Source organism: Pelobates fuscus, chromosome 13 (genome assembly GCF_036172605.1).
Source record: "Pelobates fuscus isolate aPelFus1 chromosome 13, aPelFus1.pri, whole genome shotgun sequence".
Lineage (NCBI taxonomy): Eukaryota > Metazoa > Chordata > Amphibia > Anura > Pelobatidae > Pelobates > Pelobates fuscus.
This window is the reverse complement of record NC_086329.1, coordinates 31,749,665-31,771,628: the sequence shown is the minus strand read 5'-3', so window position 1 is coordinate 31,771,628 and position 21,964 is coordinate 31,749,665. Positions and strand designations below refer to the sequence as shown.

The window sequence follows — 21,964 nt, the reverse complement described above, 5'->3', positions numbered from 1 at the left end:
ATGATTCCTTTAAAAAAAATGGGAGAACTATCTTGGAGAAACAAATACAGTAATGCTGGGAAATATGATTATGTATGATATATGGCACAGTCACATAAAAACTCATTGAAGGCTATGGCACCCTACTGGAGTAAACCCATAAAACCGTATTTTAACTCTTTAACAAAACACTCCAAGCACCATAACCACTTCAGCTACTGGGTTTGGTGCCATGGTTATCTGCTTTCCCCCTCCCCCCAATGTAAGTAGTCTGTCAATAAGCTTCCATAGGATCTCCTGAGCCAAGTCCTGCAGTGCATCGCTAGCTCACTGGCTGAGAGGGTCAGCTGATCACTCGGATAGTGATCTAATAGAGAACTTCTGGCTTGCCATTGGAAGTAGTGGAGGCAGGGTGGGGCTTTTTTTTTTTTTTTTTTAAAGGGTTTGATTTCTTACAATATGAGGGGGCGCGAAAGGTGCACTCCTAGCACCATAACTACTACAAATCACTGCAGTGAATATGGTGCACGTAATGTTTGTTTAAGTAGTTACAAATACACAAAAATAAGTCCTGCACTCAGACCCCCACTACTCAATGACGCAATGACCATAGTACACATCAGCCCCAATACATACAGTAAACACCAAAGTGAAAACCAAAGAAAATAGTTACCTGTGCACTATCCCAAATCCCTATGCATATTCAGACAAATTGAGTTTTTTTTATATCACTCCAATGGCCATTAGATAGAAGCCCACCTGCCACGTCAAGGCAAACCTATTATGTGGGTCCTACACTAACAATTCACCTTGCTTCCACATGGGATTGGCAGCATTGTAACATGGCTGTGCGATACAAAGCAAATACACAAATATTAGTCCTGCGCTCAGACTCCCACTACTCCTGGGCAGCAGCAATTACCATAGTACACATCGGCCCCAATACATACAATAAAAAACACAGGTAACTAGTTAGCTTTTCTTTTTAAGTAATGTCTAACTAACTGAACATTTGCAAACATGCACAGCTGACTACCGTGTCCTCATTTTGGTGGCTTCAATGTTAATTTAAATTGCATATGCAGTTATTTGCAGACTATTTCAAAGCCATTTCCCTTAGCTGTTTCTATTTCCTGCAGGCTGCATTAAACTCTTGCTCAGAAGGTGGTTTGTGGATGAGACTTCCACAAACTTGCACCCATAGCATCGCTGAGGTTATATTATGCAAGTTAATGCAAAATATGTTCAGCTCGCTAATGTTGTCCTTTAAGCTGACAATTTCTATTCACATTTCCCTGCTAATTATTTTGAAACTCAAGATCAAGAGTGCCATTTGTGGCTTGTTAAGCAGTCCTTTGGCATGAACAGGGTTTATACGTTCACTGGAGGCATGGATGGTTAAAGGGTTGTGTTTGTGGGTTGTGGTCTTTGCTTTGGATCCATTGTAGCCCTGGGCTGACTTACAGTATCTGCTGTTCACAGATCAGTCTCAGAACAATCTCATTGTAGAAAAGTTTCAGATAAACCACTTAACCTACGGTATATTTTATCAGATTTAAGTAGAGTAGACTGGAGCAGAAATCAGAATGGATGTTACAGATTAAAATATATATATATATATAATTTTTTTTTGTCAAATAGGAAGTTAAGTGATAGATTTTTATTACATGAAATATGTAGAAAACCCTTTAGAGAAGATATAAAAATGATCACAGCTCTTTAGATTTAAAAGCATTAATACTGAAGGTACTCCGGGTACTAGAATTAGCGCAGACTACCTCATTGATGCTTTTTGGGATTCACGCTTATCGTGTAGGAGGTAGAGCTGTGTATGATGTCATAAGCAGGTTTATTACAGGAGCAAGAAACTGAGATACTATAGGTTTAGTGTGAGCAAATTAAAGGGGTGTGGGTGGGCTGTGATCCAAAATGTAAAAAAAAAAAAATCAATTAAAACAAATATCCATAAATATAAAATAACTATGTCTAATCTGAACATTGTTGCCTAACCTTTGTGGTTGCCTGGTCTGTCCATTTGATTAACTCTTCTGCTGTGTTTCCAATAGACATAAATATGTGTAGTATGTATTTATACAATAATATACTTTTTTTGGTACAGTTGCTAGGTTTATGCCATTGGATAGAGCATGTTCCTGTGTAAATAGCAGGCTCACAGTACTTTGGAACCAATGAGAATTCAAGTAATGAAAACCAGATTTACTGCCTTCTTATCCAATGTGAAGGTTCCAAGTAAAACATTTGCACAGGTTTATACGTACGATCTGTCATCGGATGCTATATCCACAATGTAGGAAAACAATAATGCTGTTTAGAATTTTGGATAATTTCCATCAAAAGCGTGTAATCGGAGGGAAACCTACAAATAGATGCTTGTTTTGTTAAAGGGACATCTAAAAAGGAGCCCCTGTTTCTGATGCATTATAACGAGAATGCTAAATAAAACTTAAAATAAAAAGATGGATACATTCAAAGTTTTCCTTGGTGCACTGTGCAGTGGGTCTGCCTGCAGCTGCAAGCACACCTTGCCCTAAACAAGAAGAGACCCATTAGGGTTTATGGGCTAAGTAAGCTATTCCTTATTCATTTAGGACAAGTAGAACTGCTTTATAAACTTAACCATACCGTGACAATGCAGAGTTTTGATTATATTAACAGATCCAACCACAAACTTTTATTCTAGGATGCCTGATTGACAGCTCTGATGGGCTGACTTTCAGATTCCGCAATTATTATTAATTTTTAGAACTGGGCAACTTGCAGAGCTGAGAATAGTTGCAGGGTTCTCTGTGCACCATCACCACTACATGTATTAATAATGTCCACAAAAAAAAGGTGCGCTGTGTTTTTAAGATAATTAGTGTTTCTTATAAAAAACTTGAATTTCAGACCAATAAAGTGCACAGTTCAGAAAACGTGTAAATTACAGTGTAAAATCTCCGTGCACTAATAGCAACAAAGTGCAATTGCAAATACCTTATAAAAACAGTATACTTCCAGTGACAAAAGTGCAAAGTGTAAACACAACGTGAGTGCCAAACTTGATTACACTTCACTTACATATATTGTGCTTCCCATCATGGTATACATAAAAAAAGGGGGGGGGGGAAGAAACAACATAGTATAATATTGTTATTAAAATGCCAAACATATGTGAATTATTGCACTTACAAAAGGGGAGCAGGTAAGTCTGCTCAGGCTATCCAGGCACTTCTCCACCACCATGCAGCTATAGTACGAAAAGGTGGACCAATATCCACAGAAATGCAGGCAGCAGGATACAATCCAAAGGCTTTATTCCGATAATAAATGAAACCCACAATAGCAGAGTCCCCACAATAGCAAGATTGCACTTAGCCCATTTGTCAGCTTTCTCAGGGCTAAAAATGTGCCAAGTCCTCTGTACAAACCGTTCCTATCTCTATTTTCTTAAATGTTGCCATTCTAAATGTAATAGTGCACATATTGCTCTTTTTGAAACTCTATTTTAGTTCGTCAACCTTCCCTTTTTTTTTTGTAATTAGGTAAACCACTATATATAAAATGATGTATTGTAATATTTTTATACCACAAAAAGGTTTAGGCCTAGATACTGGGTTAAAAATGATTTAATCCATTTATCAGGAAGTTCTTAATTCTAAGATATTTAAATAAGTCCCCATTTGCGATTTGATATTTCATACAAAGTCTTGGGAAAGCATTAACCATCTCTCCTTGAGTCAAGTCTCCAAAGCTATCTAAGCCGTTATATTTTTATATTTATATCCAGTACGTATGCTTCTATAATTTTAGTGGGCAAACTAGTTATCAATTTGTGGAATTCCCCCCCCCCCTCCTCTTTTTTTTTTTTTTTTTTAAATTTATTTATACCAAAATGTTTGTAGATCTTCTATCTGGGAATTATTTATATTTTTATCCAACTTTATATTTCTCTATTTTTAATTTTTTTCCATAAATATTTTTTATTTTGATAATATTATTCAACGAATAACATAAAACACATAACGTACTAATTATCACACAACATAAATGGACAACATAGAATTGCCAAGAGAGAGGGTAGTCAGAAACCACCATGTAGACCTTAATCCTAGTAAACGTTTTAATTCGGGTACATATTCCAGAAATGCATGTTCATTTCATCTTAATAACCCATATATATATATTTTTTTTAAATTTAAGAGGTTAATACTAATCGTTCTCCATCTGAATTTGATTTATTAATTGGATGGATACTTTATTCCAAGTGGGACTGCTAGTAGATTTCCAATTTCGAGCAACTGATAATTTTGTTGCTAACAAAATATGGGTAAGTAACATTTTATATTTTAGTGACATGTCTGGCCAATTGAGCTGTAACAAAACTTCCAGTGGAGATCAATTAATTTTAACCTTTGTTACTTTAGTAACCCATTGGCAAGTTTGGATACAGATATATTTGATCATATCACAGTCCCACCATAAATGTAAATATGTCCCTTCATCTCTATTACATCGCCAACATATTTTCATATTTTTACTTGTGTAGTGGGAACCCAATACCATCTATTTGTAATTTTATATATTTCTCCACTTTTAACTAGAATATTACTTCAAAAGAAGTTATATATTTGTTTTAATTGAAACCATTCTTCCAATCAATATTTTTGTTTATTATTTATTTTAGTCTGCCATTCCCCTTTATGCATAAGCATATCCAAATTATGTTATTTGATAACATCTGGCATATTCAGACCACCTTCTTTATGACTTCTAGTTAATATTGGTCTCTTAATCCATACACTTTTACCTACCCAGATAAATCTACTTTGAATAATAATAACTTCTTGTAACTTCTAATATCATATTATAATCCGCTGCCAATTAATTTACCTTGCTTGACTTTATCCAATTTATTTATGTTTTTTAAATACTGTAGTGTAGATTGCATTAGCCATATTAGACAAGATGCCAAAATACCAGAGTATTGCAGTATGCAGTGATACCTTTTTATTGGACTAACATTGCCTATTGCTTCAGATCTGAAGAAGAGAGGAAAACTCTCTAAAGCTTGTATTTGAAATATAATGTTAGTCCAATAAAAAAAGGCTATCATTGCATACTGCAGTACTCTGGTATTTAAAGGATCACTATAGTGTCAGGAAAACAAAGCGGTTTTCCTGACACTATAGTGCCCTGAGGGTGCCCCCACCCTCAGGGCCCCCCTCCCTTGGTGCTGAAGGGGTTAAAACCCCTTCAGTTACTTACTTTAATCCAACGCCTGGCTCTCTCAGCGCTGGTGACCTCTTCTCCCACTCCGACGTCAGCGGAGCCGAATGCGCATGCGTGGCAAGTGCCACGCGCACATTCAAAGTGTCCATAGGAAAGCATTTCTCAATGCTTTCCTATGGACGCTCTGCGTGATGGATGCGAAATTCGCATCCAGTGTTGCAGATGCGCCTCTAGTGGCTGTCCGGAAGATGTAAACATAGCAGTTTCTTTGATGGGACCTGGGGGACCTGGCACCCAGACCACTTCATTGAGCTGAAATGGTCTGGGTGACTATAGTTTTTAAGCATCTTATTTTTTAATGAAATTACCTGGGTTATTTGGGGCATATACATTCACTAGGGTAAAAAATAAAAAAATTCCAATCAACTTACAAACAACAATCACAAATCTAGCTTCGGGATCTACATATTTATATTTTATTTCTAAATTAATATTAAAATAGCAGCTTTTATAGCAACCTAATTAAGTACACTCTTGATATCTATTACTAGCAGCCCCAATGCTCAGTCAGGATACAAAGAGGAGGGCTTAAAGCTGTCTCTGTCATGGCATTGCGCAGAGATATCTTGCTCCCTTGCTGCACATGGGGGAGGCCAGTGAAGATCTTTTGATCTCTCTTGACTGACATGGAGCCAGGTTCTATTGTTATGTTACCGTGGCAACTTGGATTGGAGTCCTGGAAATAGATGCATGAATAATCAGTGGGGTGGCCCTAAAATGTCCTGTAATCAAATACTTACACCATCATATTTCCAATTAATATTTCAGCTGCAATCATGGCTAACCTACCTCCTGTTTGTTATCCCTGGCAGCTTTTCTCAATAAAGCATTATGCTCAGTAGGTAAACAACATGCCTTCTGAAATATAACCCCATAGCAGTCATTCAGGGAACACATACAGTGGCCCTTCCTTTCTCATGAAAAGGTGTAAAGGAAACAGAATGAATTAGAGTTACAGTAGTAGGTTGTTTTATTACTACGTATTCACACTTTCCTCATAGACTAACATTTCCTTTATAATAAATAAGACTTTTTTTTGTTTTTCGAGCCACATTTAAAGATTAAAAAAATAAATCCTTCGTAGCTATGTTTATGTAGTAAAGTAGGGGAACAAATGCATGTCTGCATTCCGTTGCCCATTAGGCACTGAAATGAAACCTTCTCCAGTGTATGTTCTTACAACCCCACTGGTGGTCATGCTATAAATGTCCCTACGCCCTTCAACAGCCCAGGTAGGGGTTAATACATTGTAACCAGATGACATGGATTGTACTGGTGTATTGGATGAATGGAGGTCAAAGCACTGAGAATGGAGGAGAAGCATGAGTGAGGTGAATGACCTTGCATAGAAACTCTCTGAAACTACTGATTTCATTCTGTCGCAGTTAAAGTTAAGGAATGAACCAGGATGTAATTACTGTGGTGGTTAAAGTTTATGCCTAGAGCCTATAAACGCAAAATATTCGACTGCCAGCCAAGGGCACATTCTCCTCTGCATTTTAATGACATATTTAAATGCAGTTCACAGCTTAACCCATTTTTTCCACTGTATGTGCTTCCCAGTTCTGTGTTGGTTTAAAGGGCTAACACCTTTTAAAACCTGCCTGTGTCATACAGGAAAGAATACTGCAATATTTCACTCATGTTTGTTTTTTCTTTTAATTTTAAATGTTTCACTATAGGGCACCATAACAACGTCACTGGACTGAAGGTTGTTATTGTGCCCGAAGGTCCCTGATGCGGCTTAGATTTAGTATTTTAACCATTAGTTTTTCCTTATAATTTTAAATTTTTTGCCATCTTTCTCGTTGTAGTGCTGCTTAAAGAAAGTATCACGGCATAGATGATTGGTTCAGAGTGTCAGCTGACACAGCCAATCAGTAGCTCGTCTTTCGCAAAACTGCTTGGGTAATGGTGCTCTCAGCCAATCAGCAGCGCACTTGGCCGAGGCGTTCTCTTTTAAGAATCTCCGAGAGCCGTAACTCCGGGTCAGAGCTAAAGGGCAAAGGATTCAAGACTTTGGGGTTAAACTGCTAGTGAAATATGTAACCACTAAATATAAAATGCACCACGAGCGGTTTAACACCAAAGTATTACATCCAGCACTGTTTTGCTCTGCCTCTGCCCTTCCACCTCTCTGGGATTCTTGAAATAGAAGGATTGGACAAGGGCACCGCTGATTGGCTTTGAGCATCAGCTGACGCTCAGTCAATCAGTTGCACCCCCATTCATTAAAACTGCTTGAGAAAAATACATATGTTTCTCAAGCCGTTTTGTGAATGGGGAACTAGTGATTGGCTGAGAGCATCAACCTATCAGCGGTGCCCTGAGCGAGCTGTAAGCAACACTACTTGGAGAAAGATGGTGAAACATTTAAAAAAAAAAAAAAGTGAAAACCCAACCCAAAACCATTAAAAGCCTAAGCTGGCGCCAAGGACCTCCTGACACCATAACCTAATTACTTAGAAAATGTAAGAATGAAGCAGCTCTAGTTCTTGTTAGTATGTATGATTATCATTGCCAGATAGACTGCATCTATGCACAAAATCATCTACATTAATATATATATATATATATAGTGGTTTTGGTTTTTACATTGTCCCGTTAAAAGCAAAATCATAAGACATCTCTAAAACCTCATAGCCTTATTATGTTTGCTATGAATAGTTTCACACCCATGTTACTAAGTTTTCTAGTAATCTGTTGCTATTTTATTTTATGTTCTGATGAAAGTTTTGTGGATAAAACAAAAAACTTCAACATATTTTTTTAATGAGCAATTAAAAGCTGCGTTGCATTTTTATAGCAAGTACTAAGAGAGCTATCGTTTTGATAATTTTTTGTTATTTTGCTGTTAAGAAGCAGGCACTGCTCCCCTCACCTATAAATCAGTTCTCCGCATACAGAGATACAGGTGTTTTGCTGCTCACTTTTATAGTTGCTGGAAACAAGCCCATGTCGAGCTGTTCCAGAGGAATATTGTCTGAAGGATACAGGAACTGCGCATGCTGGAACCATAACAACTTCAATGGTCTTAAATGGTTATGCTGCATAGAGTGCCCGTTAAAATTAAAATGACACAAGAAAACTGTAGAACATTTTTGTTTACATTAGTCATATAGTATTAGGTTGGTGAGATCGCTCAGTGGGCTAATGCATCATCAGTAGAATCTGTTCAACCCTTGTGTCGCAGCTTAAAATCCCGGCAGGGTTGACTCAGCCCTTCATCCTTTCGAGGTTGTAACGGAGCTCCGTGTACTCCGACCGAGTACCCTCCGTTGATGGATGCTCCTAGCGCTTACAGAGGACTCCAAGCACTGCAGACGACACCACAACCACCGCAGGCTCCACAACCGCCGTAGCTTAACTGGAGCCGCGCCGTCTTCCTTCCACCCTGGATCGGCTTCTGTCCTCCAGGACCGTGTGGGGAAGACCTCTCCTCCAGGAGAGCGTATCCGGAACAAGCTCTTAAAAGAGCTAAGTGATTAAGCTCAGGGGAATATTGCATAGCAATCCCCAGTGTGATACAGCAATTCCCTCCAATAACGAGACAAGGCTACGTTTTGAAGGGTCAAGAAGAACTGAGGACTGGAACACCCAGCCTGCTTTTTATTAGGATAAGGTACACACAGGACACTCCCAGGGGGAGGATGAAAATAACCAATCATACGTATGTTAACACCCCCACGTCTCCTCCCCTCAGATAAACACATAACATAATTATAATGTCCACATTTTTACTCAAGTTCTGGATGTACCCCAAAACCAAGGGGTACACCTTTAAATCCGGCACCGGATAGCTCTTATTCAGGAGGGTAACATGTCCAAAAATCAGCTCATTCGTATGAATGGTTCGAGAGATATAGAGTTCCAAAGATTTGACCGACCGCACAGACCAACTAGCCGAAAATAGTTCCATAAGTTTTGGCCTTGCGGTCGGTCTTTGTTCGTACGAACAACAGATACGAAATTCTTGCCATCCATTCGAATCTCCGTGATCGCTAGAATCCCCATACCAAGTTAGGTATAACTACCGAACGGCCGGTTGTTCGGTAGTTTCCGTACGAAGTTCTGGGTGCATGGAGGTCTCAGCGGGGTTCGCCTGTTTGCGTATCCGATTTCAGTTCCATGCGTTCACCGGCAAACCCCGCTGTTCGTGCGCAAGATGGCCGCGAACACGTGTAAAGTCCCGAAATGGCGGCCACCTATTCAGAGCACAAAGAATTCGTATGAAATCATACGAACGGCTGCATTATCCAGTAATGGTATTCCCATGCAATATATTCGTATAAATCCCCCGGCTGTTCGGTTATATTAGCAGTCCAGACCTACAGCTCATTAAAGGGCTAGAGTCAGCCTAATATAAATCCATATGCCTGAATATAGTGTTTAAAGTGCAATACAGTCCAGGACCATAGTCACAGGGGAGGAGGCAGGCAAGCAGGCCTCTCCAGGACAAAGTGGCGAAGGGCACTTCGTCACAGAGGTAGATACCATTAAATTGGGTAATAGCAACAAACCCTGGATGTTGGGCAAAGGTAACAACCCCAGGTCATACTTGTAATCTGAATGTACTATTCCTGGTTAAATTTGTTGTTGTTAATAATAATAATAATAATGTGTGAAAAGTTGCTGTCCATTTAAGTGCAGTTGACAGAATACTCATTTCATGAAACTTAAACCACTTCACGAGCAATGACATACCAGGTACGTCTGCTAGAAAACGGTGGGTAATGACCGCGGACGTACCTGGTACATCATTTACTAAATAGCCACTTACCTGATCGCTGGGAGCTCAGGCAGACCTCCACTGCCCGATACAGCCCTCCCGGGCCATTTGATTGCGGGGTCCTCGCGATCAAATGGCCGGAATAGCTGGCTTGTGCAACGCCTGCAGGGGCCCTGCCTGAGTGTTTTAGAGCAGTAAAATTTATTATACTGATAATATCATCAGTGAAATGGCAGTTTGTGTGAAAAATTCAAAACAATATATATAAATGCTAATTTTGGCCAGGGTTTGTGACTAAGTGGCTACTAACAAAGACTGGACATACTTGATTTTGAATACTGTGGGTTGTCTACTTTTACAAATGGTATGCCACAATGGGGTTAATTTTCATTCCTGGGCTGCTATATGGTCTTAAAGGCAACATAGGCCCAGCAAACCAACCTGGCAAATTTCAATGTGCAAACATGGAAAAGGGGAAAGCCCTACATTTGACACCTGTAAGTTTGCAAAAACCCATAAAACCTGTACATTGGGGGCACTGTTGTACTCAGGAGATGTTGCTGAACACATATGTGGGTGTTCTTTGTCAGTAACACATATCATGAACTGAGAATGCATGCCTAAAGTACAATGTGAGAGAAAAATAACACAAAAAATGACTAACCAAAAGTTTGACAAAGACTGGTGGCAGAATTAGTGCATTGAAAGTGTTAAAATACCACCATTTGGGGGACGGAGCTAGCTGCATACCAGAGCAGACGCATCTTGAAAAGCTCTGTGCCAAAGCAAGCAAAATTACCGATTTAACGGTGGAAACTGGGCACCTATCCCCCCCCATACCTCATATATCGGTCGGGAAGGTGATGATGGGTAGAAAAAACAATTAACCAAGGCCAGATAAAGCCCCTAACAGCCGCATGGGAGAAAATGGCGCTGGGGGTAGAGGGATTCTCAGACTCTTTCGATGACACCTACCCGGACCTGGGAAAAGGTGCCTCAATGAAACTGCCCACAGTGCACAAGGCCCAACCACCTCCATCTGGAGACCCGGTCACTACGGACTTAGTGAAAAAGATGTTTGCAGAACTCCGGCAGGGCTTAGCTGCTGACAGGGCATACTTCAAGGAGGCTATTGAGGGGGCCACCACCAGGCTTACCCTCCTAGAGGCCTCTGCGAGCTCACAGGACACCCACATATCCACACTGAAGCAAAGAGTCTCAGATCTCCACAAACAACAACTCCGTAAAGCCGAGAAGGTAAAGGCCCTGGAGGACCACAGACGAAAACATAACTTGAAGATCAGAGGGGTGTCTGATGCCATAGGAGAAACTGATCTCCCACATTACATACAACACTTACTGGCGACACTGCTACAACCTAAACTAGCAAAACTTGTGAAACTAGACGGAATGTTCCGCCTGCCTAAGCTGGCAAATGCACCCCCAACCGCTACTGCAAATCTTATCATGCAGTTTCAATCCCTCCGGGACAAGACCACTCTGCTAACAGCGGCCCGAGGGAGAACCCCTCTACCATTCGAGGACTCTCACATTTCATTGTTTACTGATCTCACAAGGAGCACACTCAGCTGGCGAAAATCGCTTCAAACAAGCCTACAACACCTGCGTTCCATAAGTATCCCCTTTCGCTGGGGAGTGCTGCGTCTCCTCACTTTTACCTTCCAAGGGTCTACCTACCAGGCGAGGAGCCCACAGGAATTGGAATCCCATTTGACCCGGCTGGGCCGGGTGGCTTCACTACCGGAGACTACTGCCACACTGTCCTGGTTGGACCTCTCCACAGTAACAGAGTTCATACCAAGATCGTACTGACGCACTCTACCAGTGTGTGATACAGCCTGAGGGACACATTCTAAACTGACGTTTGCACTTCCTTCAGGATGCCACGCATTCCACCACTATAATTTGTAAATATGCACACCAAGTTACAAATGTTATTTTGCTTTATGGTTGTTACTTTCCTTTTAATTATTAATCTTGCAGAATTTGTCTACTTAGTAATGTCAGTGTGGGTAGATACACACCCCCACTCACTGTTTCAAGTTCCACTACTTTAGCCTGCGCTCAGGCAAATAGATCCGCATATCTTGCGGTTATACGCTAGAGATGATACAACTAGCGCTGGCTCCAGTTTTCTCCCCTCTCCACCCCCACTAATAAGCACAATAGAGCTAGGATAACCTAATGAAGTCAATCCCAGGGGAGAGTGACCCCCTGGCGCACTAAGCTTACATATGATGAGGCGGCACCAAATATATCCTATTGTGCCCGAGGGCCCTTATATCGTTGTTTACCTGTTGATTACCTTGTTTGTACACATACAAAAATCACTCTGCATGTTGTCATGCACAAGCCGATAACTATTGTATGTGAACTTCATGGGTGACAGCCCACTCAATATATTTTTTTAACAAAAATAAAGCATTTTAAAAAAAATACCACCATTTGAAAGACCCTAGGGTGTCTACTTTTCAAAAATATATGGTTTTGATGGGGGTAAATTACATTGGACGGCTTCAAAAATGTCCCAAATAGGACATGGGTGCATGATGACCAGCTGTGAAAATTCCATGTTGGAAAACTGGAATGCGCACCCTCCAAATAAGATATTTTAGCCCCCAGAGAACCCGACACACCTATACATGGGTGGTATCCCTGTACTCAGGAGATGTTGCTGAACACATATTGGGGTGTTCTTTCGCAGTAACCCTTAAAGTTCTCAGTACATGTATTCTTAAATTGCTATGTGTGTCAAAAAAATCACTAGTTATTTTTTTTTTTTTTTTAAACTTGGCATACATTGGTGGCAAAATGGTTGCATGAAAGGAGTCAAAATACCCCAAGTTTAATACTTTAGCTTGTTTTAAAAAAAAAAAAAAATATATATATATATGTATATATATATATATGTATATGTATATATATATACATGTGAAGGGATATTCAGGGATTCCTGACAGAACTCAGTGTTACAATGTGTTTGCATTAATTTAGAAAAAAAAATGGTTTGGAAATAGCAATGTCCTACTTGTACTTATAGCCCTATAACTTGCCAAAAAAAAAATGGTATCAGGTATTTCTAAACTCAGGACAAAATTTAGAAACTATTTAGCACGGGTGTTTTTGGGCGGTTGTAGATGGGTAACAGATTTTGGGGGTCAAAGTGAAAAAAAGTGTGTTTTTCTTTTATTTTTTCATTTATTTTTCCATCCTATTTTAGAATTCTTTTTTATAGTAAATTATGATATGATGAAAATAATAGTATCTTTACAAAGACTATTTAATGGTGAAAGAAATATAATATAATATGTGTGGGTACAGTAAATGAGTAAGAGGAAAATTACAGCTAAACACAAACATTGAAAAGCGGTCTGGTCACTAAGGGGTTTATGAAAACATCAGTGGTCAGTGATACCTTGATTTAAAATATGCAGCCTTTGACCACCACAGCATAATACTACCATCTCTTCAGACTACAGTCTAAAATAAACTGTTTATATATTCAAAAAGGTACAAAATTGGCAAAAAAGAAATTTGCAAAAACTATAGCAAATGTTATTTAACTTGACTTATTCTGTTCTGGAGTGCAGGTAACAGCAGACTGGACCCTATAGCGGTTCTCTGAAATCATTGAATCCGTGTTTCTGTATCGATACAAATTGGAAGAAAAAGAAGATAATTAAGTCCCTGCTAGTACCAAATGCTGTATAAATTGAACTTAGTAGGTTGATACAATTGTGTACTTTGTGGACTTCAGTCAGCCCATCGAAAATTGTTCAAGCGCTGCAAATACGTTTTTGTTTTTCTGACTAATGATTTGTGATGCCTGCCTTATGGGATCGTAAGATAACACAAAGGTCGTCTCGGTCATCAATGGCCACCTTTGTCTGCCCAAGCAAGTATCTTTAGGATGGTGGCTAATAGATCTTTAGTGCTCAGTAATAAGGTATGACAACAAAGGCAACCCTGTCTGACTCATCCAACACACTAGAGCCAAATCTTAACCATTTTAAAACTAGATCAGAAGAGTTTGCTTGAAGATCTCTTTCCACCAATCTGTCTTTCGTATGTGCCACTGTGTTTTATGAACAAACAAACATCAATCTCCACACTGTTGAGAGGTCTTTGCCAATGAGGATTATCCCCTCTGCATTGGGGGAAAGATAACAAAGATTAATATCCCATCTTGGCAAAATTAGCAAAATCTTACTTATACATCCCGGGCACGTCTACATTATCTGAGTGCCTCTTTACTGCTGCAGGCAACATAGCTTCAAGAAGAAAGCTAGCCACCACCAGGAGCATGTGGAGTTGTTAAAGGTTTGCAAGCTAATGCCAATTTTCTGTAAGAGTGAATAACAGAATGTTATAAATAGTGATAGCCTTCCTTTTTTCTGGTTCTACCTCTTTTCAGACTGTTTGTGGTTTTGTCTTGCCTAATTATAAAAATTTGTTCTGCAGCTTAAAAACTGGGCAAAGTGTTGCGTTAATGTAAAGTTTTAGTCTGATGTAACACTGTTGTTTTTACGTGAACTATGCGAAAAAAGGTATCAGACATTTTAATAAGACTAGGTAAAAAAATAACTGGCTAATATAATCGATTATGAAAATACTAATTTGTTGCAACCCTACTTGGGGCTTTGATTGTTAGTTTTTGGGTCTGTTGTTCTTTAACACATCGGCTCTAATATTGACAGATGTTGCATTGCATTGATATCTGAAGGATGTGGTACTACTTTTAGATTTGACAGGCGTATTATATGTGGTTTGTTGTGAGGTTAGCCATGGTGTAACTGTAAAGCCACTACCTATAAATGGTCACACATCAAAAGAGAATGGTTACCGCCTGGGTTTTGGCTTGCGCCTTGATTACCATTGACATTTTATATCTCTGCAAGCAAGAATGGGCACCATACATTAACCCTGTGACGTTCCGTTTGTTCACAACCGTAATGATCGATAATGTTGATAGAATTATTCAATACAACAATGTTAAATATTTGTGTTATGTTTAAAAAGTGTTGCATTCACTTTCACTTTGGTTTTGCACCCACACAGAAAAATGTGATTTCGAGCACGGACCCAAAATCCTTTATTGATAAAATCAGGGGCTCACTAGGATATAAGAACTATGTGAGCACTAATTTGCTTTAGCCAATTTTTGGGATATTAAATACATTTTTTATTTGTACATATTAATATATGGTTTTAAAAAATACGTACATTTCTTGTCCATCCTTTTCTACTGCTAGAAAGTAGGACCGTTATCTGTTTGTTATAGAAAATCATGAATTTGAAACCTGTTTCCCCAATGCTCTCTTTATTTACAGCCTCGGCCACGTTTGAAGATTTTCAGATTCGCCCCCATGCTCTCTATGTTCATTCATACCGGGCTCCGGCGTTCTGTGACCACTGCGGAGAGATGCTGTGGGGACTCGTGCGGCAGGGCCTCAAATGTGAGGGTGAGTCTTCCCTGGGCAACATTTAGCTCATTAACTGCAGGACTAGTAAACATTCGATAACTCTGAATTTTGTTCTATGCACAAAGACTAGCATTACCCATTGGGGTAATCTAACTGCAATATGAGTTACAAGGATGCATGTGGAAGAGAGCTTTCAGATCAGCTTGTATGATACACCTTGATATATTTAATTTTCATAATCACAAAGTTTTTAGCTTTTGGAACAATTTTTTTTCCATCATCCTTTATCCCAGTCTGGTAATGTAAAATAAATCTGCACATGATTGCATTCTTTGAATAGTGCAACCACGTAGCAGAAGAAATTGCATCTATGGTACTTTTATGTATTATGTCTCTCTTTTTTTTTTTTTTGTAGTTGAATTTAGATTGTAAAAAAACCAAAACATTATTTGAGTTTTTCTTTTAAAATCTGTATATTATCTGGCATAAGACAGAGCTGGTCCTGCTTTATGTCTTTTTTTTGTAGATCATGAAAGACTTTAAAGGCTTGTGTTATAATTAAAAATGCAATTTTTAAACTACCAATGGAAATGTATTCCTTGGAAATAAACAGTCTACCCCAGGGGTAAACAACCTTTTTGCACATGTTGTGGACTGCATCTCCCATCATGCTTTTACAGCCAGGATGCGGGCAAAGCATCAAGGGAGATGTAGTTCATAACATCTGGAGTGCCGAATGTTGCTGAACCCTGGTCTACCCTTTGTAAAACTGCAAGAAGTTTGGGCTTTAAACCTGAGATATAATTTATAGCCTCTGTCCCCTCCCCCCTGTTGCGCAAAACACACGTTTTTAAATATACTGTTGCACATTTTTAGGGAAAAAAGCTTGCCTTAGAAACATCGGTGCTGAAATCATGTATTTCTAGAACTCTGTAATATATGTAAATAAGCAACGACTGCATTTTCAGGTTGGCATTAATTCAACCAGATTGAAAGCCTTGTTTTGGCATAAAATGCCATAAAGGCATTGCAACATCGATCTAAAGGAGTTTGTTCTTGAAATCTGTAAAAAGTGAGAGCTGTGTGTGTGGATTTGCATGGCATGTTGGGAGAGTTGTGAAACCACAAACTTTGATGTGTCTAGGGCAAGTAGTTTCTAAGATTTACCTTGTGAGGTGCAGATATAGTACAAAGGTTTATTTGACTGGTGGAGAGTTTTTCACTTTCGATCTTACCACAAATTGAATAATGCGTGGTTTATTAAGAATACCAGAGATGCATTTTCCTGATATAGCAATTAGTAAATCCATGCTGTTCTTTTAAAAAAATGCCTATTCAAAAAGACGCGTTTATTACCTTTACCCCACAGGATGTGGTCTTAACTATCACAAAAGATGCGCCTTTAAGATCCCAAACAATTGCACTGGTGTCCGGAAGCGCAGGCTATCCAATGTGTCTCTCCCGGGAATGTCCAGCATTCGCACAGTATCAACGGAAACGGTTCCATCGCTCTCCGATGAAGCATCGTTACTGGTATGTGGGCGGTGGGATATTTTGCATGCTTTTACGTTTGGTGGGATGCCCACAATTGTTAAACACTGAGCAGTGACCATTTCAAATGAAAATATAAAAGAGATAGCAAAGACAACCCCGGGTTGAGATCTCGGATGTGGTAAAGCTAGTGCCCTTCCTATTGTCCACTTTATTGCAATTAATCACAGGATTCTTTACCCCAATACATCATACTATAATGTAACTGTGTAATTGTACGTAGAATTCCATTTTGCCCATCTCTGTCTATGCCAAGTACTAACCAAGTTTCTTTCATGCTTTTTTTTGTTTGTTTCATGCTTAATTTTGTTTCTTTTGCTTTTTTTTAACATTTAACTCATTATTTTTGTTTTTACTTTTGTTTTTGTTATATTTACTTTTTACTTTTTATTTTTCCACTCTTTATTTTCTTTCTTGCATGCTTTCTGTTCGTCACTCATTATTTTTGTTTTCGCTTTTTTGTTTTTGTTATTTAATTTTTATTTTTTCACTCTTTATTTTCTTTCTTTCATGCTTTGTGTTCGTCACTCACTATTTTTGTTTTACGTTCTTTTTTTCTCTTTCACTCTCTTTCACTCTCTTTCACGCTCTTTGTATTTGTTCCTCTAAAATACTAAATAAAATGGACTTTCTCATCTCTACTGATGCTGCCATGTTTACCTAGTCTCCTCTCAGCCCCAGCTATGAGGTATGTAGTTTCTTTGCATTTTGTTTCCGAACCCCAGCTCGTCATCCTTATGTGTGTTTTCACGGGTGCCAGACGTCTGATTAGTGCACTTGTAAAAGGAAACCAAAGTGTCCGTGTGTTGAATTTGCAAGGCCGTAGAGGCAGACTTCGTGTTTATATTTTTTATAAAAGATAATCAAAAGTTGAGTAATTGCTAATAGATTTATATAGGCATAGGATATGTCTAGTATTTACGTGTGTAACGAGAGAGTTTGTGGAAAGTTTGCGTTGGAAGAGGGTGTCATATTTTCATAGTGGCTTGTATTCAATTAGGGGGAGTTATGTAAATGCTAAAAGGAACTGAACTGTAAATGGAAAGTGTTGGACTTAATTAACGGTTTTTATACACTCCATCGTACACAAAACTCAAAATCCAGTCTGCAGATTAGAGAGGATGTTATATATTCCATATGTAAAGAGGTACATTTTAGCAGATATCTTTTACAAATTCACGTTTTGATTTATCTATTGTAATATTGTTTTTGTTTGTTTTGGCTGATCAAAGTTTGTTGAATGCCATTTAATACATCTATTTAATATTACAGAAATTAATAAAAAAAATTTTTTGCTTTAAGAAGTTTTCTTTATAGGCAATGTGATTACTTTGCCATGAGTAGTTTGTGAATATATTGTAGCTATATATTAACACAGCACTGCCCACGGTGTTTAAAGGGGTGGCTAACACATTTTTTTTTTATCTGATGGAGAGCCAATACATGTGGAATTCTTTGCTGGGCTTGTTCCCAATAAACAATCCTTCTGGGCAGCATGTTCCATTTAACCCCTTAAAGACAGTAGCAGTTGTCCAACTTCTGAACCAAGTAAAAAAAAAAAACCTATAATTTGTGCCATGTTTGTTGTACTGTGCTTTAAGAGTTTCTCTTGCTTATACTATAATCTCTTTTTGCTTATAATAATTTTTACACAATCAAGTGCAAGAGAAAGAACTCAAAATAGGTTCACTAAGCCGTCCTGATTGTTAAAGGTACATTCCAGGCACCCTAACAACTTCAGAAGAATGGTGCCTGGAGGTTCACCTTTAGGGGTTAAACTATTCTCGATCGGTTTAACCTCAAAGTCTGTGTTCCAGTGCCGAATCTCCCTGCCTCTAGGTCCTTCTGTTTTCTCATAATCCTTAAACCGGAAGGCTCTTGCAGAGTCGGGCAGCGCCGCTGCTGATTGGCTGAGAGCGGTTAGCTGATGCTGTCAGCCAATCAATGACTCCACATTCATAAAACTGGCTTGAAAAGAAACATACCATTTCCATGCCATTTTTATGAATGGGGGAGTCACTATTAATAACCCTAAAACAGCATAAACCCTTACCCTACAGTAGCCCTAGGCCAACTCTATCCCTAACTTAGAGGGATGATTTCTGCTGTGTGACTGCAGCGTGTGCGGGCAATCTCTCTCGCATGCTGCACCTCCATCATGTTGTCCCTACTGATTGGTGATCAGTGCTGAGTAGCTAGCAAAGCTGAGATATTGCTCATCTGCAGAGATTTAAATCAATTTAAAAGGCTGCATTGACCAACCCAGTTCACACCAAAACATTAGGATTTGAGCCCACCCTGAGGAGGACAGCATGGAATGCCCTGATGGTGTGCAAGATTTGGAGAGAGTTCATAGAAGAGCTACTAAACTGGTTCATGGATTGCAGGATAAAACTTAGCAGGAAAGGTTAAAGGATCTAAACATGTATAGCTTGAAGGAAAGACGAGACATGGGGGATATGATAGAAACATGTGAATACCTAAAGGGAATCAACACAGTAAAGGAGGAGACTATATTCAAAAGAAGAAAAACTGTCACAACAAGAGGACGTAGTCTTAAATTAGAGGGGCAAAGGTTTAAAAATAATATCAGGAAGTATTACTTTACTGAGAGGGTAGTGGATGCATGGAATAGCCTTCCAGCTGAAGTGGTAGAGGTTAACACAGTAAAGGAGTTTGAGCATGCGTGGGATAGGCATAAGGCTATCCTAACTATAAGATAAGGCCAGGGACTAATGAAAGTATTTAGAAAATTGGGCAGACTAGATGGGCCGAATGGTTCTTATCCGCCGTCATATTCTATGTTTCTATTTAATGTATATATTTGTCTTCCTCTATTGTACTAATCTTCATCTGTCTTCTAACTATTGTAATATTGGTGTCTAATGGTGTCCCACACTGTCTCCTCTAGTAATCAATACCCATATTCATACTCTGTGCATCCCCTGCTAATCATGGTCACACACCGCATCCTCTGCTACTAAGGGCATATCTTCACGCTTGGTGCTACCTGTGTTTATCATGGTGTGTCTCGCTATGCATCCTCTACTAATCAAGTCATATCTTCATACTCTCTCCATCCTGCACTAATCAACGCATATCTTCATGTTCTCTCCGTCTTGTGCTGATCTTGGTGTATCTGCGCAGTGCATCCTCTACTAATGAAGTTATATCTACGTGCTCTGTGCATCCTGTGCTGGTCTTGGTGTGTCTGTGCACTGCATCCTCTACCAATCAAGGTATATCTACAAACTCTGTGTCCTCTGCTGATCTTTGTTTGTCTGCACACCTTATCGTGTACTAAACCATGACTTATCTGCTGCTAATTGTCACGTGTCCTTTCTCTAAATTTGAATCCTGTGCTAGTCTTGGCTTTTCTGTGCACTTTGTGTACCCTGTATAAATCTAGACATATATGTACATCCAGCATCCCTTGTTCATCGTTATATGTTTGAAACCTTTGCAATTCTTTGAGTTTCTGTACAGTCATAGTTACATAGCTACATAGCTGAAAAGAGACTTGCGTCCATCAAGTTCAGCCTTCCTCACATTTGTTTTTTGCTGTTGATCCAAAAGGCAAAAAAAAACAAAAAAAACCCAGTTTGAAGCACAATTTTGCAACAAGCTAGGACAAAAAATTCCTTCTTGACCCCAGAATGGCAGTCAGATTTATCCTTGAATCAAGCAGTTATTACCCTACATTGAAAGATTATATCCTTGAATATTCTGTCTTTGCAAGTATGCATCTAGTAGCTGTTTGAACATCTGTATGGACTCTGATAAAACCACTTCTTCAGGCAATGAATTCCACATCCTGATTGTTCTTACAGTAAAAAAACCTTTCCTTTGCCTTGGACAAAATCTTCTTTCTTCCAGTCTAAACGCATGGCCCGTGTGCTATGTAAAGTCCTGTTTGTGAATAGATTTCCACACAATGGTTTGTATTGGCCCCGAATATATTTGTATAATGTTATCATATCCCCTCTCAGGCGACGTTTTTCTAAACTAAATAGGTTTAAATTTGTTAACCTGTTATGGTACTTTTTGAAAGTAAACCAAAATGTTCAAAGTCTATCTGTTCCTGTCCAAATCTGAGATGATTAAATTGCGTATACGCAGAAGTAAGCTCACACTGACACATGGAGTTCAGGTTAAAAGCACTTCAGAAAATTTAATGCAATCTGGTTGGAAAACAGTTGTGCAGATCTTTTTAAAAGCAAAATGATATCATCATTGAATATCAGATAATAACAAATAAACATCATTGATTGGATTAAACATTATGTGACTAACTTCGTGTCCACCCACCAATATTATTAATTGGCTCAGGGGTTTGAGTGACCAGCTAGGTGTCCTCCCACCGGGAGGTGGTATTGTTCTGGACAAGGGTGTGGACAGAAGGCTCAGGCGCCATCTTTCCCAGCATGAGGTTTACTCGGTGGAAAGGGGGGCTTGAGCGTCATTTTACACAGTCAGTGATATCAGGCCTCATGTCCAGGTGCAAGGTCTCTTATGAATAGAACATTTCATTACTACTGTGTTCTCGTGGCCTTCAAACTATACTATCTTACAAGTCCTAAGGAGTAGCCGGCAAGTCTTAAGGAGTAGCCAGCACCTCCTGGTACTTGTCCTTGTAGGAAACACGGTCTTTGTCTACTGTATTAATTGGGTTTGAGAAGTTCAGTCACGTAAGGTAGTTTTAAAATGAACAAGTTAAGTCATGAGGACAAAATGGAGGATTTGAAGAAGTCAGGTTAGGAGGACAAAATGGAGGATTGTCACAATATAAGGTTAAAATGGAGTTAGTACAATAATTCAATACAAGTACAATAATAATTTTTAATAATTCCACATCAGTCCCCCCTATGAAATGTTAGATTCTAAGAGATAAAACTTTATTATGTTAGTATCAGAAGACGTGTTAACCCAAAGGCACAGAAATGACTGGAGTAACGGTTCTCAAAGTCTTCTT

General features: G+C 39.0%; 1 protein-coding gene across 2 annotated transcripts in view; it reads left to right on the top strand.

Moving 5' to 3' along the window:
• PRKD1 (protein kinase D1) overlaps window positions 1-21,964 on the top strand; it is a 140,738-nt gene that overhangs the window by 77,569 nt on the left and 41,205 nt on the right. For both annotated transcript variants that reach the window (XM_063439872.1, XM_063439873.1), the window contains exons 3-4: window positions 15,349-15,480; window positions 16,811-16,974. In XM_063439872.1, coding sequence (XP_063295942.1) covers window positions 15,349-15,480; window positions 16,811-16,974 — 296 coding nt within the window. The remainder of the gene's footprint in view (window positions 1-15,348; window positions 15,481-16,810; window positions 16,975-21,964) is intronic.